The sequence below is a fragment of the Anolis carolinensis genome, chromosome 2 (assembly GCF_035594765.1).
Source record: "Anolis carolinensis isolate JA03-04 chromosome 2, rAnoCar3.1.pri, whole genome shotgun sequence".
In the NCBI taxonomy this organism is placed as follows: domain Eukaryota; kingdom Metazoa; phylum Chordata; class Lepidosauria; order Squamata; family Dactyloidae; genus Anolis; species Anolis carolinensis.
The window spans coordinates 244521831-244547449 of record NC_085842.1 but is presented as its reverse complement, the minus strand read 5'-3'; the positions used below and the strand labels follow the sequence as shown (position 1 = coordinate 244547449).

Here is a 25619-nt window from a genome sequence, read left to right as displayed (position 1 = left end):
GCTAGTAAAACAAAGTGGCTACACAAAGTTTAGATCAGATCCTTTGACAACTATATCAAAAACAGTTCTGAATAGTTCCACATTTGGAACTATGCTAAGCAAATGATATCTGATATCTCTTAGCAAATGCTAAGAGATATCAGTGGCCTCCTTACCTAAGATCCCCTTCACACTACCCCACTATAGAACTATGATTCCACTTGAACTGCCATCATATGATATCATGAGGGTTGTAGTTTAGGAAAGTGAATGTGTAATTCTCAGTGAGAGAGCTCTACTGCCCCACCAGACTAAAACCCCAGGGTTCCATGAGATGTTGCCATGGCATTAAAAGTTAAATACAACCTTATAATTATATAGAATAAAAGCAGCGGACCAGCAGGGTTTTCTTCCCTAAGGTGCCAGGGACAGGCATAAATTTTGTTGCCACTGACTACAACTGTTTGTTTCTTTCCTGGACATTCTCAAGGAACTGATTCCCCATGGCTCATGGCACAACACTGGTCCAGGGACCACCACTTTGAGTAGCATCGGTGTAAATGGCCCTCAGAGTCTAGCCCTTCATGAAACTGGGGATTCTGTAATGGCCCAGCTGGCTCTTAACCTAAGTCTGTGTGCAATTAGTACAGAGTTCTTGCAATTTGTAATTCATCCTTCTAAAATATGTATAGCCATATAACTCCCCCCTACAATAAAGATATACATGTTATATAAAATATATACTATATATAATAGGTTATAGAGAGCCAGAATTTGAGTATGGCTCTGGTTCCAAGGAAAACTACTGGACGGTTTTGGGCAAGTTGCATTCTCTCAAGATCAGAGGACAATGGCAAACCCTCTCTGAACAAATCTTGACAAGAAAATCAAATGACAGGGTTGTAAATGGCACACAGTATCAAAAGTTATAGAAAGGATACTGACTAAAAACTTTCAAGATAACAACAGTACACAGCATAAATATAAGGTTTCCAATATTTATGATTGTATCAGTCTTTTTTTAACATTAATGCTTACTTGTATTGAATGTTTTTGTTTTGCAAATCAGTATTTGAATCCTAGTTACATAATGGCCAGCCCGTACTGCTTGAAACTTGGCTTCTTTGCATAATGTGGAATTAAATCATTAGGGATACAGTCTTTAAATTAGGCTGAACAGCTGCTCTTTGGCATTTAGATCTGACATGACAATTTATTAGCAAGATGGGTTCAGTCATTTCAGGGTCCAATGAAACATGATCCAATATATGTTCTCATAGTAGTCTCATTCCAGGGTGATGAGGTTTGCAGGGTGACATAAAATTGGCATAGTATTTTCCCATTGTCTACTGGTTGACACATCCTCCTCTTCCTGGGAAGAAAAACTATAATGTTTCAATAGCTCCATATTTCATAGGATTGACCCATTAAGTATATAGTGATCTATATACACATTGATTTCTTCCTCTGTAGTAAGAGTAAAAACATCAAAGTCTATATAGAGGAATTGTATGTATGTCTCATAATCCCAGGGGGGCTAAATTTGTGGATCTTATATTTCTAGTATCTAACTCTAATCACCGTAGCTAAGAATCAAACTGCTGTTTAAGCCTTGCTGTTTTCTTATGTGAACGCTCTTCTTTGTTCTCAGTAGAAAGTAGCTATTATGGGACTCTTTAGAACAGCTGGTGGAACGCAGTAAGCCCACTGCGAAAATAAAGAACAAATAGTACTTTTTTTAAAAAAAAAAGTGGTGTCTTCATACAGTTCTAGCATAAATTGAAAGAAAGGAACAAAGTAACCTTGAAAAAGCATGTGCTACTGTCAAAGTGTTCTGTGAGAAGTGAAAAGCACATCTATCTGCAACTGGATGGTGTCAAACTGCCCAGCTGGTTATTGCTAATTGGTTTCCACAACTTCTGCCACTAAGTCTCCAGGTGATTCACAGTCATGGATTTCAAAGGTATTGATGTCTTGATCTCAGACGTGCCTGACGAATGCCCAGTCAGTTTTGAAAATGTCTAAGATGAGCAATTCCACACTCTAATGAGAAACCCTTTGTCCTTGAAATCTTCTTTTCCTAAAATCCTCCAAATGAATGCATTTGTAGCAGAGATCAAGCCCATAGCCAAGGGGAAGGGGGTTATGGGTTCAACTCTCCCACCAATCCCAAAAATTTTCAGGTTTTAAAAAACTGGTTTACTCATGCATTTTAACTGGTTAACCAAATTCCCATGACATTTGAGAAGCGAAAATTAGAGTTTCTCCAGAATTACAAGAACTATCTCAACCAATTTTGATAATTTATTCACATTATCATTACCTACCTTTCCACCAATTTACATTGCAATAGATGCAACAGCCATCATAGCAGAAGCAAACAAGTTTTGACATTGAGTATAATCAATATTTTTTTGACATAAAGACAATGTAATCCACCAAAACTGACATCTGAATTGGACTCCCCAGGTTAAACTTCATAAGAAAAACTTAAGTTTAAATGCAATTTATGTTTTTTCTATATATATAACAGCTATGAAAAATTGTGCTTTCTTTAAGTTTATACTTTAATTTCTCCTAAACTATCAAGTATTTTTGAATAACTAGGTACCAGATTAAATGTATTTTTAATGTAGTTTCTAAAAATGTAATGTTTGGGTCATAGATCCTGATTTTTAGATATTCCAATTTAAAATGAAAATATATGTATAAGAGATCTTTTAAAATGCTGTTTCTCTGATTCTAATCAACACTTTTTGTAAAATTTGAACACAATTACAGATTTTATCCTGTAGTTTCATTTGTTTTTATCCCATATAATTATCCTTAATAGTTTTGGGGAAAAATATTTTAAAGAATACCTCAAAGTAGTTGCTTCACTGATCTCTTGCTCTTCCCCTTTCAGAGCTCTCTCTTATATTCGCTAAAGCCCTGTTAGTTGCTGTTAGTGATTCCTTTCATCCACCTGACCCCAGAAGATGCCTAAATGTCTATCAAAGCAACTGAGCATTTTTTAGTTAATGGTAAAAAAAACCCAAATATTGAAGACCAAGAAGGCAGCAGGTTGAGAACCATTGTAGCAGCTGGTATTGGTGACTACCCCAGAACATGCACTTGAAAACTGAGGTTGCAAGTGAAAACTGAGGAAACTGTGGAAACTGAAGTGTCTACCACTGGTTCATCTAATTGAAGCTCTGTGAAAGAAACCATGGAACAGGAGTAAAGATAAGAAGCTGTGTGATTACTAAACTTTGGAATGTTTATGAACAAGACTGTTTCTGATGACCAGGTGAAAGCTCTATTTCTGCAAAATCCATTACCAGGATATGTATTTCCTGTGGATAAGAAGAGGCACCTAAGTTTTCAACCCAAATAGTTCAACAGTTTTCCCTGGTTACTGTGCTCATTTCATGTACAAGGTGCACTCTGTAAGCACTGTGTGGTGTTTGGGGGAAAGGTGGTCATCACAAGCTTGGTGCCTTGGTTGCTAAACCATTTGTGCAATGGAAAGATGCAATACAAGTCTTCAATGAACACCAAAAAAAAAGAAAAGAGTAGCATAAGAACAACTTGTGCTTGGCTGAAAACGTCTTGCTAACTCACAATGGAAAATGTCTTCATGTAACCTGCCATCACGATAAAGGAAATATGAAGAAAGCAAAAGAAAACAAAAAGAAACCTGCTAATTGTGGAAACTAGTGTCCTTTATGGCTGACAAAAACTGGCTTTTGAGCAATGATTCAGGGCTTATTACCTGTGAAGAACCTTTGCATAATGATGGTAATTTCAGGGCCTTCTTGAGATCTCATGCCAGATCAAGAGACACTGATCTAAAAAGTCATTTTGAAACTGCAGATATTAATGCCCAGTATAGTAGTCCTCAAATACAGAATGAACTAATAGACATTTGTGGTGACAGGATAGTCAAAATAACTGTTGAAAGATGCAATGCATCACAATGTTTCTCTGTTTTGACAGATGAAACTTTGATGTGAGTACCTCAGGACAGTTACTACTCTTGGTAAGGTATGTTGATGTTGAAATTGCAGGAATACGAGAAGACTTTATAGGTTTTGTGAAGCTATGTGATGTGACAGGTGGAAGCATTATTTTGAAAACATTGGGAAAAATGGGCTGAACTTGCAATACTTGTGAGGACAGGATTATGATGGAGTGGTCATATTAGTGGTTCACAAGAAATTATATCACAGAAGTATCCAATGATGATTCACTGCATCTAGCCTTAGAAAAGACTTGCAAAATTCCACGTGTCAGAAATGATAAGGAACAATATAATCTGAGTGCAGTTTCTTCAGAGCACCATTCATCAGACTGCAACTGTTGAAGAAAAATATAAAATACTGTTTCTCTGAATCAAGAGCAAACAACCTATTGCCCTTTGGGTTGAGCAACATGATGCAGTTTCATGTTTTGTTGAAATGTACAGAGTGGTGGTGAGAACACTCGAAGAACTAAAAGAGAGCCCTCTATACAACAGTGAGACTTCTTCCCAAGCTTGGGCACCTTCTTTTAGCTGTCCTGAATGCTGAATATGTAGTAACTATACACATCCTAAGAAAGCTTCTCTCATCATCCCTTCAGCTTAGCAAGTCATTACAAAGAGTAGATATGGCCTTTTTTGGTAATCTGTAATATGTCGACAGTCTTTTAGAAAAAGCCAGGGAGATGCACACAGAATCTGTGAAAGAATTTCAGGAGATCATTGACACAGCAAGACTAATGGTGGAGTCTATGAGTGGAGAAGTTAGGATGCCTCGCCTCTGTTCAAGGCAGACTTGTAAAAGCAACATCCAGGCAACTTCACCAATGGAATATTATAGGCCAGTAAGGCACTTTTACCTTCTGATGTCTTCATAGTGGTCGTTCTGAAGTTCTTACTCTGTAGCACAGGCAGAACAGAGAGAAGGCAAGAGAAAGGCAAAGGGAGACAAAAATGAGGGCAATATGAGGGTCCCATTTCTGGACTTTTTCTGCAGTCAGCTTCAGGAAAGGTTTACACGGCACAGGGAAGAAGTTCAAGAAGTGCAAGTGTTCTTCCTTATTAATTGTGGCCATTTAAAATACAACTTGAACAACTGCACAGAACTTTACAATGAATGCCTTCAAGATACTGATGGAAGAGTTTGTCCTGTGGTGCAGAAAATGGAAAAAGATTACACCTTCAGAATAACCATCAAATGCACTGGAAACATATCTCGTCTGTGGTAGAAATTTTTCCAAATGTGAAGAAACCTTTTCAGATTTCTGCAACATTTCCAGATTCAAAAGCTACAAATGAAATGTCATGTTCAACTCTTAAACATTTGAAAAGACACAATGGGGCAAGAAAGACTGACTGGACTTGCACTCTTGTGTGTCCACTGAAGTTGCTCCACCGATAGATTTCTGTCAAAGTGTATTGACACAGTTTTCAAGAGTTTCCAAGAGCCATTATGGTATTCTTTTATAACCACTAAATTACCAATTAAGTCATTTTCAGGGGGTTGTTTTAGACTTGAATCTTTGTAGCTAAAATAGAAATTCGATTTAATTAAGTCTCTATAAAATATAAAATGAGTAATAGAATTTAAATTATTTTTGTGTTATGATCTTACTTAGGATTTGCTAAAAAAAATAAAAATTTTCTCAATCCCCACCCCATTTTTTTCTGACTCCGGGTCTAGCAGGGATGCATGAGGAGGGGTGGTGATTTGTTTTTGTTGTTTTGTTTTTGCGTTGTTTTTTGCAGTATATATTCGTCAAATCCTGATCATTTCTAACAAAGTTGCATGGTGCCATTTCGTGACTAGAAGATTCTCCCAAAAATAACAGAATATGTTACTTTTAACCAGGAATGTGTTAATTCCATAACTCCATAATCTACATCACTCACTGCATGACTGCAGAATTTGGTACTGGGCACAGGCTTCGATACCTAGAAACATCAACTTCTATTTTAAGTCTCTCGTTCTTAAGACTCTGAAGTTTGTGAGAAATGCTTGCAACCTTAGAAGTCAGAAGTACCAGTTGTCCTTTATTGAAATTGGAAGAAATAAAATAAAAAAGAGAATAAATAGTGTACTCTTGGAGACAAAGTATAATCTACATAAATTTTTACAGGGCACAAATTTACATAGGTCATGTAAGAAAAGTCCAGATTGTTCAAGTAGGGATCTTTCAGACACATGTATTTCCACTATAGTACTACAAAAAGCTTCAATCCTCCTTTGAAATGATTCTTCTTGAAGTAAAAAATATTTCACTACCACTTTCAAACAGGAATAGGCAGCACAGGTCTGCTAGCCACACATATGGTTCCATTTCTAGTCTTATGTAGCCACCCAAATCTCCCACCACTGCCAGTTATACCTATATACTGCCAAGAATATGAATCATCACTAATACAAGGTCATGCTCACTGCACACTTTGTTTTAATACAACAATCAAGGGTTTGTTGTTACTGTGTTGCTGAGCTGGTGGTGAAAGGCTACAAACCTGTTGATAGCAAGGAATGAAGCCCTGTAGGCATTCAGGAGGACATGCTGAGAAATTGCTCCCATCTGTTTTAAAACAATGGATTGAGTCACAAAACAACTTCTAAGAAGCAGTATTTGTAAGTGCATGCTTCAGTTCTGTATTGTTCAGGGTATTTTGCTTTCTTTTAGATATTTCCACACACTGAAGTTGCAGTCACAGAATTGATTTACTCTTTTGAAAGTGCCAGATTGTAGACTGAATTATACAGGCTACTACACTATTCGCAGGGGAGGTTAGATGCCTACTGATTCATCTGAAAATATATAGACTACCCCATGCTTTTTCTGAACAGTCTTTCTCTCTATCGTGTCATTATGTGCACAGAATTTAATAGTTGGCGTTAGTTTACCAAAGCCAAGTGAACTTCAGGATGGTCAGCTTTTATGAGTTTGGGAATAAGCACAATGTCTTTGATATGATTTCAGTATAGAATATATAGACTTTATGGTCCATCTTAGATTTGCAGAGCTTAATTTATTCTTCCAGAAAGGTAAAAATGAACTGGAGAAGAATTCAGGGAAGGCTGAAGTTGAGTGACAAATTCTAATGTTGCGAAGCGTCTGCAGTACCTATTCATGTGACCCGTGGACTTCCCTTTGTCATCCTATGCCTGAGAATATATGAAGGGGGCTGGGAAGGCAAAGGGACGTTCAATTGTCATCATCAGCATCTTCTCTGATCATTGCACCATCATCAAATGCATTGGAATGCTCATTTACTTACGTCCTGATCTTCCTTTTACATTATGCTCAGTAATGAATGCATTTCTATACCCTGTGGCGTTTCCTTGGTTTCTGGTTATAGCAGGAGCAGAATATGGGTAACCAAGCTGGATCTAGAGACAACGTAAGTCGTAACAGGCAAGTTGGTTAGGTCACCTTATAGTAATAAGACATTGCTACTTTTGAGTTCATTTTGCTTTAGGCATTTATGCTTATTAGATAATATTAAATTTCTGCTATTCCCAGCATGTTTGCTGAATCTGGAACTCTTAGGTACAGTTTCAATATAATGTCAGAACTGTATTGTGAGGTTTTTGTTTTATAATTAATTGTATGGACAGGTTATTTATACAGTGGGGTGGCCGAAGCAATTTCCTTCCACAAATGAAAGGGTTTCTTCCTTCCATCAATGGTAGCTTTTGAGCCAATGAAGATCTTCTGCTGGCTGAATGGAGGCAGTAATCTTTGCTGATTTCTATAGTTACCAATGTTCTTTGAACAAATGCTGTAGAACAGTGGTTCTCAACCCGTGGGTCCCCAGGTGTTTTGGCCTACAATTCCCAGAAATCCCAGCCAGTTTACCAGCTGTTAGGATTTCTGGGAGTTGAAGGCCAAAAACACCTGGGAACCCCAGGTTTAGAACCACTGCTGTAGAAGCTTGTGGGGAACACCAAAGGAGTGGAAGCTGCAGAGGCAGGGAAAATTTCCAAAATTTCCTCCTTTCTATTTTGGGAATGTTCTGGTTAGAATTGTACTCATAGATGCTCTCACTGAGGAAATAAAATCAGGATCAAACCAGAATATTTGCAAGTATTTAAGATATTTAAGTAACTTATAAGAGTGCCTTTATAAAACCAAGGGTATTCTCTTTTTTTTCTCTGCCCCCTTTTTATCATTTGCCTATTGTGCTGGTCTGTACAACCACACTTATCCATAACTCGATATCAACAATTTCATCCACATACACTCCAAAACAAGGGTTTTCAAACTTTTTCAGCTGTGGAGCCCTTTATGAAGCAAAATTTTCTCGCGGAGCCCCAATAAATGTTTATATATTATATTATACATTATAGTATGCATAATGTATATATATAAGGCATGGGCTAGACCATGGATGGAGAATGCAAAAAAAATAATACAATATTTAAAATGAAGAGCAATTTTAACCAACATAAACATAACTATTTCTGTGGAAGACCCTTGGGGTCATTCAGTCCAATCCCCTTCTGTCATGCAGGAAAAACACAATTAAAGCACCCCCAACAGATTGCCATCAGCCATTGTAATAATAATAGTAATAGTAATAATAATAGTAATAATAATAATAGCAGAAACCCCAGAGGAGATATGGTGTCTGCGGAGCCCCTGAGCACCTCTTGCAGAGTCCCAAGGGCTCTCCGGAAGTATTTGTGGGGATCTCTAGGTCCTCTAGTGCAGTTCTATGGTGTGCTTCTAGCCAAAGTAGCCAAATATCATGTTTGCTATTATTCACAGTTCCAAAAATCCATGGGTACAGGGATCATGTTGTAATTTCAGGTTTGATCCAATGGAAATTCACACATTAGTTTTGGTGTTAAATATTTAAATCTAGATCAGAAGTGTAAATAATTAAATTCAAGAATCTAGGTAAAAATCTTTACACTTGTTAATTTGGGCACAAAATTGTCTCATTCCTCCTGGCTTTGATATCAGCATTGAAAGAATATTCTAGCATTTTGATAGAACAATAGGCAGATGATAGTTTGATCAGCTTTTTCTGTAGTGTATGGTAAAATAATTTCCTAAAGAATATGTTTTGACATATTTCACTAATGTTATTCAAGAAATGCACTAAGTCTATGGCAGTCAAGGAAATGCCCATGAGGATTTTCTTTTAAATGGCAAATTTCCTACAGTTTCAAGGTTACCAAATTTAAATTTGCTTGTTCCTGAACATTTTGGCCCACTGCCTGCAATCCAAAAGGATTTGAACTCTAGCGAGCAAACAACTCAACATTAAAGGCAAACCTTTTGTACAAAGGAAATCTCTGAGACATTTTATCCTACTCCATATAGCACCCCAGAACTCTGCCCTTCAGAGACATCTTCCAACTCATTGCTGATTTAATGCTATGCCAGATGTAACAACTAAAATATGTGCTGAATTTGTTTGTGTCATTTGTATGAGATGCTAAGATTTATTTTATCTCAAGGACAATTGCAAAAAAAAAAAAAAACAACCTTTAGCCACAAGGTTTTTTTTTTGACAGCACAATAAAGGACAGTCATTCAGCAAAATATGCTGCTGTGGAACAAATAAATATCAGGAATTCAGAACATGGAAACTTCTTCCCTTAAGCATCCTGATTCATCTTGGAAACAGGCCTAAGTTTCCTGTGAGATCAAGGCAGCCTGAGGGTCCTACATTCCTCCCTTTTCCACATCCATGTTTTCCTGGGGACTCATGCAGTTGTCTAATAGCAGAGTGGATAAGCAAATTTCGCCTTTGCCCACTCTGCAAACAAATCGCTCTTTGTTAAAAGGCACACAGCCATAAACTCACAAACTCATTTATGCCTGGTTTTTCATTCTGAATATAGCCATGGAGCCAAGTTTCGCAAAGCCCAGTGGGCAAAGACCCAGCCAATGCTGCTGTCAACATTGCAATTAATTCACATTGCAGAGGTGTAGATTGAATACCTGGGAGCTGAAGCATATCGTGGAGTAGGCAGCCTCAGTGCAAGACACTTAATTGCAAATGACTCGTGGATGAGGAAAGGGGAACTGCCTTGTTCCCACTGCTGACCATGTTTTAAGGCTGCTAATAAAATGCATGCAAAAGCCGTCTTTGCAGAGATTAACAGATAGACAAAGGAATAGAAGCAAAGGTCAGAAGGGATTTAATAGTACTAAAAGTGTATAGTGAGAAAAGATGTGGAGAAAGAAGTCTTCACTGTATTGAATCAAAGTTCCTCCCTTCGAGTGACACTTTTGACATTACAGAATATATGAATAAAGAGAAGTTTGTGTTATGTAATGCTTTTATATAACAGAAAAATATTTGAATTCAGCTTGTGCTTCCTACTTAGTAAGAATTGCCTTATTGTTTAAAAAGACATGGAACATCATCAACTATATTTCACTATTCCCAGCTTAATAGAGAACCAGTGTGAGTGTTGGACTGTGACCCTGGAGACCAGAGTATTGTTCAGATAAAGAAACCCACTGGGTGCTCTTTCAACCTCAGAGGAAGGCAAAGACAAATTCTTTATGAACATACCTTATCAAGAAAACCATGATAGGGTGACATAAACTGGAAATGACTTGAAGGCACCCAACTCACACAAACGCGTCTTCATATATATTGCTATAGCATGTGGAAATTCAGAAACGTTAAACATGGAGGTGTCAGAATTGTACTGGTATGTGCAATATAGAAATTTTTACTTGTCAGAGTGCTAATGAAGGCACAACTGCAATAAGGGAACAGTAGTCCGCTATTGAAAAGAGCATCTCTACTTTTCCTCTTACCTGTAACATGCAGCGGTTGCCCCTGTGTTATGAACAATTATATTTTCTGCTAATGTAGCAGTCATTATGATTCACAACCAGCACCCAGTAATGCAATACGGGGCAACACAAAGAGATGTGTAGTGTTATGGCACTCAATTCGTGCATATTATAGGGTAAGAAAACTGATCATAGGAAAGTAATTCTGGGAATGGTCGTATTGTTTGATTCCACCTCAGAGTGAGAGATGCCCTGTGAAATGTCTCCTACCCTGGACATTCCACAGACATACAAACCTTACTAGTCTAGTTTCCAACAGTTCTCACAACCTCTGAGAATGCCTGCCATAGATGTGGGTGAAAAGTCAGGAAAGAATGCTTCTGGAACATGGCCATACAGCCTGGAAAATTCACAGCAACCCTGTTTGTTTGTTTGTTTGTTTGTCTTCCTGATGTATAAAAAGCCCAATGTGTTTTGGTCCTTAGTTTGGATTGGCTTTCAGGAGCTACACATTCAATCTAACAACATCAGAAATTTTTGGAGATGTTTTTTATAAAACAGCATAACAAAAAGTGTTTCGTGAATAAAATGCTACTATTATTATGCATGTCAATCCTTGTTTCTTCTTTTGCCTGTGAATCCTATACAGCATGCTTGCAAGTATCAGTCTGTAATCCTAGCATTGTGGTTAAACTGGTTTTTATGTTACTAAGACAGCCAGTGTCCTTGCATATAAAGGAGTAAATGTTTGTACGAATATGTCTCTTGGTTTACATATGTGACAGTAGATGTCACTGACATAATAAAAACTTAAGACAGATTTTGGTTGTATCTACACTGTAGAAACAATGCAGTTGGATACCACTGCATTTTTCTGCCATGACTCAAACCTCTGCAATCATGGGAGTTATAGTTTTGTCAGATCTTTAGCATTTTCTGCCAAAGAGTGATGGTGCCTCACCAAACCTAAAATCCCAGGATTACACAGCATTTAACCATAGCAGTTAAAGTGCTGCCAAACTGCATCCATTCTAAAGTGTACATGCATCCTTTAATATATTGCAGTTATTAGAAATAACTAGTTAATAGTTAATGTTGGAGGGGTATTTGGTAGGAAATACACTTGCTTATTTGTCCTGTGTCCTACTCAAAGACGGTCATCCCACTGAAATGAATAGAAGCTACTATGTTGATGAGAACTGTATATGCATCTTGGGGTTCTTAGGTAAAAAAAAAAATTGGTGCTGAATTGGGATACGTAATAGAAATACAGTTATTTATGTATTAATCGCTCTGTATTGCTTCCCAGTCCGTGGGGGCTCCTGAGATAATAAATGAAAGCAATTAAAACAGTACAAGGATAGAAAATTTGCACTGGATTGTAGCTTTAAAGTGGAAGAAATAATTTGTTGTTGCTTTGCTGTGACATAGCCGACATCATCTTTCACTGCTCTAACATATCATGTTACTATGTAGGTGGCATATATCTATTTTTAGTCATGATTTGCTTAATCTTGTATGTGTTTTTACTTCTCCTTGCTTAAAAGCATGTGGAAATTACAATTTTTGTTCTACTTAGTTAACAAATTATTCCTCATGTGGGTATAGGTTATATCCTCTGCAAGAATTTTTTTTGAGATATGTATTATTTATTTACAGCATTTATATTCCGCCCTTCTCACCCCGAAGGGGACTCAGGGTGGATCACATTACACATATAGGCAAACATTCAATGCCTTTTAACATAGAACAAAGTCAAACAAACATAGGCTCCGAGCGGGGCTCGAACTCATGACCTCCTGGTCAGAGTGATTCATTGCAGTTAATTGCACTGGCTTGCTCTCCCGTCTGCGCCACAGCTTATATTATTATTATTATTAATAATATTATTATTATTATTATTATTATTATTATTATTTCTTACCCACCTCTCCTCATGGCTCGAGGTGGATCACAGCATTTAGGGAGTGTTCACTTCTTACTGGTTTAACCAAAGAATGTGTACCAAAATTTCAATATGCTTCCTCCTTCTTGTGTGTTTTTGTTTGATGTGCTGGCCTCTTTTTTCCTTTCTTTCTTTTTTCTTTTATATGTTTCACTCCAGGGATCGGGCAAGGGGTCCCAGTGGTGGCTCTCATTGTGGAAGGAGGACCCAATGTAATTTCTATTGTCTTGGAATATCTACGTGACACTCCACCAGTTCCTGTTGTAGTGTGTGATGGCAGCGGCCGGGCATCGGACATCCTTGCATTTGGTCACAAGTACTCAGAAGAAGGAGGGTGAGTCTATTGCCAGAATCATTTGTTGAGATCAGTTCATCTTTGCAAGTTTTTCCATATAATATTAGCTCATTTTAGATACAAGTATAACTGTACTGCAGTAATTATAACTATTAATGCCAACAGTTAATAAGTGATATGAGCAATCAGGACTCCACAGTTGCCAATATATACGGAGCTCAGTCATGAACAAGACTCCACAGCATTTTTATTGAAAGAGTTAATCCCTTGCATGCATTTCTTCAGCTGAATTGAATCCCTAAGGACCACATAAGGGGCCAGAGATACAGCAGGAATCTCTGGCCCCTTAAGGGACCAAGAGCATAATCTACATAAGGAATCAAGAATGCCATCTACAAGCACAGATTTTCAAGGCCAGGACTGGCCAGGTGGGTGATCCTTCTGTTAGAAAGAATGGATAGGGAATAGTCTGGATCCACCCAGTAAACTTTGTGAATCATAGTATCTCAAGCTGTACCTCAGTATGTTTGTGTGTGTGTGTCAGGAGTGACTTAAGAAACTGCAAGTCACTTCTGGTGTGAAAGAATTGGCCGTCTGCAAGGAAGTTGCCCAGGGGACGCCCAGATGTTTTACCATACATGTGGGAGGCTCCTCATATGTCCCCGCATGGAGCTAGAGCTGACTAAGGGAGCTCATCTGTGCTCTTCCCAGATTCAAACCAGCAACCTTCAGGTCAGCAACCTAACTTTCAAGTCAGCAGTCCTGCTGGCACAAAGGTTTAACCCATTGCGCCATCAGGGGCTCCACCTCAATATGGTAACCAATGCATTATCCCTTGCCAGCTCACTGTTTCATAAGTGTTAGATTATCTTTTTTTAAAAAGTGTCCTGTTGCACATTTGTGCCCATTAGTGTATGTGTGTATTTATAAGGAAACAGAACAGCATTTGGTATTTGGGGATTGTACTATACAATTGTACTATACTCTGGGGATATGGCAGAGCTTGGAAATGTTTTTGGACTAGGGAGTTTGACTGTGATTCCTATGTTGTTGTTTCTTCAAAAAGAGTACACATTGGCTACCAAGGTTGTCACAATATATTCCTGGTCTTCAGGACTTCCATTATACATGATGATGGTATGTGAAAGGAAATGCTTTGAGTAAATATGAATTGGAACCTCCGGTGGCTAAGTGTGTTAAAGCGCTGAGCTGCTGAACTTGCAGACCGAAAGGTCCCAGGTTCAAATCCAGGGAGCAGAGTGAGTGCCCGCTGTTAGCTCCAGCTTCTGCCAACCTAGCAGTTCGAAAACATGCAAATGTGAGTAGATCAATAGGTACCGCTACGGCGGAAAAGTAACGGCGTTCCATGCAGTCATGCCGGCCACATGACCTTGGAAGTGTCTATGGACCACACCGGCTCTTTGGCTTAGAAATGGAGATGAGCACCAACCCTCAGAGTCGGACACAACTGGACTTAACATCAGGGGAAACCTTTACCTTTACTTTAAATATGAATAATAAAGAAAACAATAAGATAACAGTTTGTACCACTTTTCTCAGCTATTTCTGTGCTTAACACTTTTGCTGTATTCCTAAGCAGAGAATGTAACAATGAAGTCGAATACGGATTACCATTCTCCTGGATCAAGGCAGTTCTCACACAAAAAATCCTGCTTTTAAATTCCTTTCATAGTTTTGTCTTATATGCCTTATATCCAAAGCCTAATGCAAGTTGCTAATGCACCTTTCTTAACCGAAAGTCACTGTTAGTACATGATCAAACTGTGTAGGCTATATGCTGCTCCTGTAGCTTACTGTCATTATTGTATCACACTACTGCTTTGTTTGAACTAATGCTACATCTTGCTCTTTAATAATGAATACTGCTTTTTTCTGCATGATTTAATTCATACTGATAAAGTCTACTTCCAAGGCCCCTCTGAATGTCTAACTTCCAAAGTAAGAAGACACACACACACACACACACACACACACACACATATATATATAATTTTAATTTTTAAGAAATCATCAATGGCCAAACCTCAGCAATAGAACCACTAAAACATAATGTCCCTAACTGTACTAACTTGAGAGCGTAGTAGCCCACCAGGTTTGGGAAAGTTGTACTAAAAAGTCACCAAAGACCTGTGGATACTGTAGGACAGCTAGACAAGAACAGAGGAGCCAACCAGTGAAAAATGTCTATCTAGCCCAGGGTTCTGTTCACAGATGCCTCTAGGAAGCCCACCAGCAGAACTTCAGTGTAGCAATATTTGCCTTGTTTTTTCAACCAATTAAAGCATATTGCCTCTAGTATGGGAGATAATACACAGTTGTCCCGACTGGTAATCATGATCCTAATCTGCATGAATTTATCTAATCCCCTTTAAAAGTTGCCCACACTTTAATGATGCACCATACGAAGACGTACCTCTTTTTCTCTAATTTTAACTGGATGCCTCCAGGTTCTAGTACTATGAGAGAGCCTAAAGATTTATGCTAGTAAACATTGGATACTGTAATCCCTGGGATAACATTGTTCTACATAAATACCTCATATATATTAGCACAAAAACAGAGTTCAATACATTCCCCTTCTGTTCCCTTTTGTCAATCTAAAATGCTTGCTTCTATAGTCAGGCTCATCTCCATTGCCATCTAAATATATGAAAATTCCTTTGACAAGTTTATGAGTCAGAAAAACAGATTATGACGGCACTAAGGAAGTGAACTCTTGAGTTATCCATAATGAAATGAAACATTTAAACACAAATTGGGAAAAATGTTATTATTAAAGATAGCTTTTGTCTTCCTGTGCTTCTTTCACGTCATTTCCACACCATACAGTTTTTGGCTATGATGGTTCAAGCCACCTTAATCACAGCAAAATTTCGTATAAGTTAACACATTCTTATAGAAGATATTGCAGAGAGATTTTTCTAACATTTGCTTGCATTTGTAAAGGTGCCTGCCTGCAATAAGACATCAATGCACTGTTTTACCTGTATATAGTATGAAATATTTTGAAAGTATTTTAAATGACATTTCATTATTTAGAGAAGGGGAAGAGTTTTCATATAGAAATGCATCATGCTGTTTCATTGCTGAGTTCTGGTAAATGTATGGATCTGGGCAATATTTCTTGACTTCAGTCTCCTTTTGGCATTGGAAGACTCTACAGGCATTTAGTTTTTAATATACTACCAAAACAATCCCCATTTTCGAATTGACATGCGCTGGTTGTCAGTTCAGAGTACAGTGTGTTCACAGCAGCAATAGTGGTATCTCTGCTTAGAATCAATAAGCTCAAGCTGTTCGTTTCAATACCTTAAATGACTTCTTGGAACAAAATGCAACCACACAGGAGTTATAGTTAAATAAGAATAAAGCCTGTATTGTGAGGAAATGTCTTTAAAGGAATGATTGCTATGATGGTGGTTGAGGCTAATATTAGGCCGGCACCTATGCTGAGATACCCCAGCATGCAAGGCCAGTCATAACTTTTTCATTACCTGACAATGTTGTTATCACCACTGTGATGAAGAAGGGGTTTGTGCTTCCTCCCATTTCCAGAAGCCAACTGGACTAGCAGGTCATCGTAACTGGTCATTGAAATCTTTGGGGTTTGAGACACCATCTGTATTAAGGGGTACCAGGCAAGCATATTTTTTTTTGCTGCATCTTCCTACCATTCCTCAGCATATGCTTCTTGTAATGGCTACCTCACAATAGTCAGTCCTGAATGAGGATGTGATGAGCATATGTCAGCAGGTATATAGCACTGTTGACATATTAGATGTTATGGTCCAGGTAAGCAAGACTGGGAAACTCTAGTCCAGGAGTCCCCAAATGTTTTTGCTCATGGAACCCATCAGGAGACATTTATTTTCTGTGGAACCCTAACTCTATCCCTGATTTGCTTAATCAAAATATCATAGAATCTTAGAAGGTGAGTTGGAAGGTGCCCCCAAAGGCTATCCAGCCAGGCTCCATTTAGCCATGCAAGAAAACACTATCCAAACACTCCTGGCAGTTGACCATCCAGCCTCTGTTTAAAAACCTCCAGGGAAGGTAACACCACCACACTCCGATATAGTCTGGATTGTTTTACAATAATTCAAATGTGTCCCTCAATTTCTATATAAGGTCTAGTTTTTGAGTAATTTTTACTCTTCATATTTTATGAATAACACTCCAGTATTCCAAATGTCTTTCATCTCAAAAGCTGAACAAGAAAAAAAAAGGAAAAAAAGAAATGTGAAATCAGTATGAAAAATCACTGTGTGTATCACTCTTTTTGTAAAATGTTGAGATGTCTAGCCATACATACACAATAGTTGTAGCACAAAATAGGTATAAAGGAGACTATAAATCAAATACTTGGTCTCCTATGGTTTTATTTTTAAATCTATTTTAAATTTTATTTTCAAGATTAGGAATCCCAACAATGCTTTTTTGGAACCCTATGGTTCTGTGAACTATTTTGGGAAACAGCTTCTCTAGAATCCAGTTTTCTTTGAATTTCAGGGCAGCCTTTTGGCCATTTCGAAATGACATTAATGCCTTTTCCATGACACCATCATTGGGTCATTTCCTGAGGTTGGCAGGTTTCCTTCCCAAAGATTCAAAGGCTTTGTTTACTGGCCCTAAGAGAAGTGATCTAAAGCAATGGTTCTCAACCTGTGGGTCCCCAGGTGTTTTAGCCCACAACTTCCAGAAATCCCAGCTGGTTTACCAGCTGTTAGGATTTCTGGGATTTGAAGGTCAAAGCATCTGGGATCCCACAGGTTGAGAAGCACTGATCTAAAGTACTGTATTCTGGTGATTTTAGATGAATAGCAGCATGATAGAAAGACATAGGAAAATGGTATCAAAAGAACTTGAATAGTTGGTTAGCACTGGTTTTAGCTACTATTTACCCCAAACTTTAACAAGCAAAACAAAAGTTATCTGGTGACAACCCACTCAATAATTTGGACTTGGCTGTGGACCAGATCCTGGAACTCATCTGTTCATTGCAGTGTAACAGGCTTCACAGCTGAAAGACCGCAATGCAATTTAGCACTGTGTGCATTATCCTCTCTGACACAGGGCATCAGTTCAAAAGAGATTTCCATGTCAGGCAGGGGATGCCAAGGCCCTGTCATCTGTCTCTACTGGACCTGCCAGAGCAAAGAAAGAAGCCATTCTGCTGGGAATTTTGGTCTCTGGTGTGTTTGGCATGCAAGGAGGCTGCCAAATGAGAGAATGAACTCATTCGGGCACCAGTTCTACAAATATTGCTTGTGCTGGAAAGTGACTTTATTGGAACAAACTTCTAAGTATGTCTGTGTCTGTTTCAGTAACAGCTAGGATCACCATCTGGGGATTTCATTTAGCCGCCTTCTACACTACCATATAAAATCCAGAATATCTGCTTTGAACTGGATTATATCTCATATAATCCAGGTCAAGGCAGATAATGTGGATAATCTGTTTTGATAATATAGATTATATGGCAGTGTCTACACTGATTATATGGCAGTGTCTATGGCCTTAGGTTCCATATTCTCCTGGATTCATTATATTGCTGGTTCCAAGAATACTTTAATAATATTAACTTTATTTATAAATAGAAAATGTTTATCACGCCGTATTTCTGTTTACATCCAATGTGCCCCTCCAACTCTGCAAACTTATATATGACCCTGGAACCAATGTGGTATGAAATCCCTTTTGCTTATTTAGGCACCATTTGTAATCAAAGTTTACTGTTTCTACCAGAGTAATGCATTTCCCTTTTGCAAACAGATGCCATCACCTCTGTCCAAATATACACATATGGAAACTCAGTCCAACATTTTTTTAGTTTATCATATGGACATACACCACAACACCACTACATAATCCTCATGCCCAATAGGAACATTGTGTAACATACGTCAGTGATTGGGTGCCATTGTACAATGCACAATACACAATTCACAATCTTAATGTAAAGTGCAGGATGCTCAATCACAGTGCAAATCATAGGAAGCACAAATACAAAGCATGTTGTGTAACCTGCAAAGGCAAAGCATGGGGAAACATGCAGCCCATTCAACTCCACTTCCACTGCTATTAGAAGAATACATCTATTGGGTAATGGTGACTTTTTGACTCTGCATGCACAGCATGGCTAATACTTGCATATGTCCCTACATGAATTCTGGCCATTGTGATAAAAACATGGGGATCTTGAAAAATCCTGGAAGAGTGGGATGCTACATATGGGCATGGAGAAATGAAAGAAGTGTTAATACCATTATTAGGTGGAAAGGTGTTTCACATCTTGCATAACATGAAAATGCAGTAAATATTTCTTTGTTACAAGGAATTTATGTATGACTCTTTACTTTCTGAGATTTAGGTAAAGGTAAAGGTTTCCCCTGACATTAAGTCTAGTCGTGTCTGACTCTGGGAGTTGGTGCTCATCTCCATTTCTAAGCCAAAGAGCTGGCGTTGTCTGTAGACACCTCCTAAGTCATGTGGCCAGCATGACTGCATGGAATGCCGTTGCCTTCCCGTACCTATTGATCTACTCACATTTGCATGTTTTCAAACTGCTAAGTTGGCAAAAGCTGGGGCTAACAATGGGAGCTCACTCCGCTCCCCAGATTCAAACCGACAACCTTTCAGTCAGCAAGTTCAGCAGCTCAGCGGTTTAATCCGCTGCACCACCAGGGGTTCCTGAGATTTAGTTTAGTATGTTTTCTTCCCAGGAATCAAATCATTTACCTCTTATTTTAGTATTATATTGTAGTCTTCACATTATATCAGATATATACCCATGCAGCCAATAAAGGGGCCATAAATCTCTTAAACTCTTGAGATTAGATGTAAGAGAGATTGAAGTTTCATGCTGCATGCAGCAGTAAATAAATTGCCCAGTTCAGTTACAAAGTAGAGATTGGTCATTATAAAAGCTTTTCTACAGTGGTAGCACTTCTTAACACATACATAATCATGCCCACCATGCCATCATCCAGAACTACTACCTGTTTCCCACATAAATACCATAAATTGAATCAGCAATGAGTAGGACATACAGCCTGCTCTACAATTGCAGCAAGGTTTTAGAAGACTCAGCCAGACTGGATAAATGCATTCAATGAATATCTCTGCATTTCATAGGCTGGAAATGTAGAGTCTGAAGAAAGGAGAGAAGAAAGCAAATGCAGAATGCATTTTTTCTGTCTCCTGTCTGATGACAGAAGCCAGAAAAATCCTTGCCAGAAGTCCCAGTGTAATTGGCATTTGGATAAGTGCTCCTTCTGCCAGGATAAGGGAAGCAATCTTCCTGTAGCTGCTCTTTCTTTTGCCAATGGTTCTGTGCATCTCCCCCTTGCAATGATCTTCTTTGTGGGGTACTGACGCCCCCCTGGGTCTCCTGTCCAGTGATTTAAAACCATTGTGCATTTGTTAAGCATGTTTTATCTTTTTTGAATAGCACAGGTTATTTTCCCCTTCTATTCTGGTTACAATTATTTCTGCTGTACTGCACCATCAAGAAATGGCACTGAAAAATACCATGTCTTGCCAGTGGCTTAGAAACATCACATTACAAACTGACTGTATTTCATAAAGGCTAAAAACTAAGTGACAAGACACATAACAGATTATGCAAATGACCTGCTTACAGGAAAGCAGCTATCTCTCCCTCTCCATCCAATGCAATTTTATTAACAGGAACCTCCAATTAATCAAAGGGGAAAGATAGAGCAAAATAAATTACCTGGCATGACCTTAGATTCAATATAGAATTACACAATGAATATTGCTTTGAAAAATCCTATTTAACTCTTTAAGGGAACATGATTTATCACTGAAATGTCATATATCTTCAAAATGTACCTCAGTTATCTCCCTGAGCATCTTGCACAAAAGAGAGACTAGATGTTATGAACTACAGCTTCCATAAGCACTACCCAAATAGGCCAATAGACTTGCATGATAGAAGTGGTAGAAGAAAACGTCTGAAGACCACTGGATTATAGATGTCTCTGTTTCTTATTTTGGTAGCATATCACAATTTGTTTTACATGTGTCCCTTCACCAAGCAACACAAGTCCTAGGGTGTCTTTATGGGTCATATTCTTTGGAAGTAAATGCATATGAGACCTTATGGCATTTGTCTAAATAAAAGCAAGCAGATCGGCAAAGTTGCTTATTACCAATACAACTTGAGTGACAGTTTAATTGTTGCACCATAAGAGGCCCAAATCATCAAAAAAAATTCCCCAAACCCCAACACAGGTTAGATTCAAGCATGATATCTTCTCTTCTGAACATTGTAAATTAGCATATGAAAAACCCAATCAGACAAGGGGCATAATTTTTAAAGTGGCCTTTGAGGCAAAAGACCAATTCAAGTGGCCAATTCAACATCAAGAAGGACCAAAAAAACATCCAGAAGCAGCCATTTGCATAACAGAAGAACAAGGCTGTCGCATCCAGCTTCCTCACCATGTACTAAAATGCAGTGGTGCTTAAAGAACATTTCATATTTTTGAAACACATTTTTCATTACTGTCTTCTCTGCTTTCCAGCCTTCCGGATATTTTGTAACATTTTCTCTTCTAATTTTTAAATTGTCTATATTATAGAATCTTATCTTTCAGAGCTTCCCTCAGGAGTGAAGTTTTCCAGCCTAATATATTTTAACACTCCATTTACTTGATTAAAAGTAGCATTGAATTCAAATAGATAGACATGTTCCATAAATATTTTCTATGCCTCTGAATAGTGTTTGGGTTTTGTTTTGTTTGTTTTTTGTTTTTCCATGCCTCTGCCAAGAGTGCAAAACTAATCACAACCTGTATTTGTGAGTGGAGGGAAAAATCCCTTTACCAAGTAGATGTTTCATCACTTGGATCCAGTTGCAGATGCTTAACTGTAGCAGATTGTGGATGTGCAGTCAGGTGCCAATCCCAATTAAAACGAGGCTGCTTTAGCTGGCATCCTGTTGGTGAATTATAATGTCTTAAATTGGATTTAGAGCATTGTGGTTTGTATGTTTAGTCATTGCAAAGCTTGAAACTCTCTACCAACCATGCAATACATGCACACACATGAATGTGGACATTTATTGGTTGGTGATGAGTCGAGGGAGTGCGTATCTAGATATTATTCTGTATACAGTATATCGTTCTCTGGATCATGAACATTCAAAAGAAAACGTTCACCACATTGTTTCCAAGATATGAATCTGTGTTAACCCATCAAGAATCAGGAGACATCCTAGTAAAGGTAAAGGTTTTCCCCTGACATTAACTCTAGTCATGTCCAATTCTGGTGATTGATGCTCATCTCCATTTCTAAACCGAAGAGTCGGCGTTGTCCGTAGACTCCTCCAAGGTAATGTGGCCGGCATTGTCTGTAGACATCTCCAAGGTCATGTGGCTGGCATGACGGCATGGAGTGCATTACCTTTTCGCCAGAGCAATACCTATTGATCTATTCACATTTGCATGTTTTCGAACTGCTAGGTTGGCAGAAGCTGGAGCTAACAGAGGGAGCTCTCCCCCATTCCCCAGATTCAAACCACCAACCTTTTGGTCAGCAAATTCAGCAGCTCAGTGGTTTAACCCACTGTTCCACAGGGGGCTATTCACATATAAAAGATGACAAACTATTACTTTACTGTGGAAATGATATTACTTACTTTTCATCAATTTAAACAAGTTTTGTCCTGAACTCAAACAAAGTCCAATATAACAACCAGTACACTACACTCCTTTTTTCCAGATCATTATTATATTATTGTCAGTCAATGCTAGTGAGTCACCAGATATTGGGTATTGTGCTGTGTCCTGCTGCTGCTGTGTGTTTGTAAAACAAAGAAAAGGGCAGGAAGACAGAGAAAGGGGAGAGGAGGAGATGGCTTAACAAATCTGCCTGCATTTTAAGATTCTCCTTGAGAACATTTCTAGAGGTTATCCTGATGAGTACCTGCCCTTCAAAATTTACCACCATGGCACTGCTTTAAATTGGTAGTTTTACAAATGTCCTGCAATTGTCTCCTGATGAACAGCTGCATTCTGTACGAGGACACAGAACAGGACTGTTGCATGCAGCAATCCCCATGTGCAATTGATAGTGTGTCCTCAAATGCGTTCTCAGATGACCTCAATAGTCCCCTATGGCAGTGTGCAGCAAGGGGAGATTAACACTAGTAGACAAGCTTTCTTTCAGTCAACATGTGTGCCATGTTTCATCGTTTCATGGCCGATGAAAATGCTAAGCTTACGAGGAACCCCAATGATCCTGAGAACAGAGTTTGAAATGGCAACATGAATTCTTGGTCAGTTTACAAATAATTGTAGGTGTTTGCAAGAAAGGTGGAACAATATGTGTTCCATGTGTTGTCAAAGGCTTTCATGACCAGAATCACTGGTTTGCTGTGAGTTTTGCTCCAGAAGCATTCTCTCCTGATGTTTTGCCCACATCTATCGAAAGGCTATTCAGTGCTAATGAAGGTGGCCAAGTGCACCTTGAGGCAAATTTACACTTACCTCAAACAGACAAGAGTTCTTTCTCCAATCCTGGACCTTCCACAGATATATAAACCCCACTTGCCTAGTTTCCAACAGACCTCACAATCTCTGAGGATGCCTGCCATCAGGGCCATAGCCAGAAAAAAAATTCGGGGCGGGGGGAGACTTTTTCTTAGCAAATCATGAAGAATCATGAAGTTCCATAACACAAAATAATTTAGAAATCCGGCTCCATTGATAGACTTCTGTTAAAATTCATGAGTAAACAATGAATTTGTTTTAAACCTGAAAATGTTTAACCCCTAACACCCCACCCCCTTGGCTACAGCCCTGCCTGCCATAGATGTGGGTGAAATGTCAGGAGGGAATGCTTCTGGAACATGGCCATACAATCTGGAAAACTCACAGCAACTCAATTTGTGTTCCATTTTCATTGTATCAGAGAAAAGTTACTATAGAGTTGGGGGCCATGTGGCCTTCCAGTTGCTGAATTACATTTCCCATCAACGATCACCATTGGCTAACTGGCTAATGCTGATTGGAGCTGCAGGAATTATTATCTTGCATATCCTTTAAAAAAATAAGGATAATGAAATATATTTTATTTCAGCATTGCTCCTAGAGACAAGGAAATGCTTATCCCTTTCCCCACATACTGTTCTGGGTGGAAATATAGGCCCTTGTCTCTCCCCTGTTGACTGGAAAGCCACGGAAGAGAGTTTTTGATTGCCAAAATGACTGGTGGTTTGCTAATGGATTTCTCATCACCACATTACTGTAATATTTACCTTATGAAATATAATGTTAGGACTATATTTGAAGAGTTTGAGTTAAATTGTGTTTGTGATGGTTTGCAAGTTCTTTTTAGGAAACAGGGAGAAACACACCTGGCAGAGAAGTTGTCAGGATGAGAATCTTTTTTAACAGCTTGAGTGGATTATATTCCATATTTGATTACCTTGGCTTCCTTTATAAAATGTGATTCGTTTAAGCATCTGACAAACTTATGCGATGTGTATTTTAGATGAGAAAACAACTATCACAGTATGAAAGCTTTCATACTTCAAAGGATACATGTTTATCTAAATTGTTAAATCCAACATAATACCTTCTGAATCGCTTTGCTGTGCTGAGCCATATAAATGGGTAGTGCCGGTGATTGGTCATTCCACTGCCTGGCAATCAGGAACCAAATTGGATATTTTGTTAAACATTTTGTTCTGTAAAGGAAAACTCTTCATTCAAAAGTGAGGTTTCTTAACAGTAAATATGTACTGAAACTCTTGAATAAATAAAACAAAGTGGACTTCCAAATTCTGAATGGATTCCTTTCAAAATTATTCAATAATTTCACTGGACGTCCTCATACGAAAAGCATATTCCATGAAACATCTGGCTTAAATGTAAATGTTGTGACTGCTAGAAAAGGATGTTATGTCATTTTGTCAACGCGTAATCATTGTTATTGTTATCATTAAGAAATGTCTGAAGTTGGTAGACCAGGGTGTTTGCTTGGCAAACACAATGTGACACACAATAATGTGGTGGTACATGTATTTGGTGATCTGTATGATAACAATTTTAGATAAATCAAAAACCTTAGGAACATTATACCAGGCATATATGAGACATCATGTTTAAAGTCAAACAAAACACATAATTGTCCCCGAGCAAGTGGGATTTTCCAAGGGCTCATGTTTTGGCCCACTTAGCCAACAAATACTCCAAAAATAACCCTAATTAACGTAAGTGTGGGCTTCTTGGATCTTAAGGGGGCATTTGACTCTGTGAACAGAGAAAAGCTTTGGAGGAAACTAGCAGTCCTCAACATTGACCCAATACTTCTTTTTCTGATTAAGCAACTGCACAACCAAAACTTATGCCAGGTAAAAGATCACAGGGGATTCCTGTCAAAACCGATCCAGGTCAAAAAGTGAGTCAAATCGGGGTGCGTACTAGCCCCTTACTATTTAACATCTTCCTGCACAATCTCCCTATAGCCCTGGCCCAAGTGGACAGGCATACCCTCAAGATTGGCCCAAAGCATGTCTCTCTCTTGTTGTTTGCAGACAATGCAGCCCTACATTCCCTCTCTCACATGGGATTAAAAAGACTCCTGCATAGTTTTGTTGAC

General features: G+C 38.4%; 1 protein-coding gene and 1 non-coding gene across 4 annotated transcripts in view; both read left to right on the top strand.

The window, feature by feature from the left end:
- trpm3 (transient receptor potential cation channel subfamily M member 3) overlaps positions 1–25619 on the top strand; it is a 450655-nt gene that overhangs the window by 310895 nt on the left and 114141 nt on the right. For all 3 annotated transcript variants that reach the window (XM_062971987.1, XM_062971988.1, XM_062971989.1), the window contains exon 7: positions 12833–13007. In XM_062971987.1, the coding sequence (XP_062828057.1) occupies positions 12833–13007 (175 nt within the window). The remainder of the gene's footprint in view (positions 1–12832; positions 13008–25619) is intronic.
- Positions 7082–7179, top strand: mir204a-2 (microRNA mir-204a-2). The gene has a single exon (NR_129913.1). It is a non-coding gene; the product is annotated as a microRNA mir-204a-2 (primary transcript).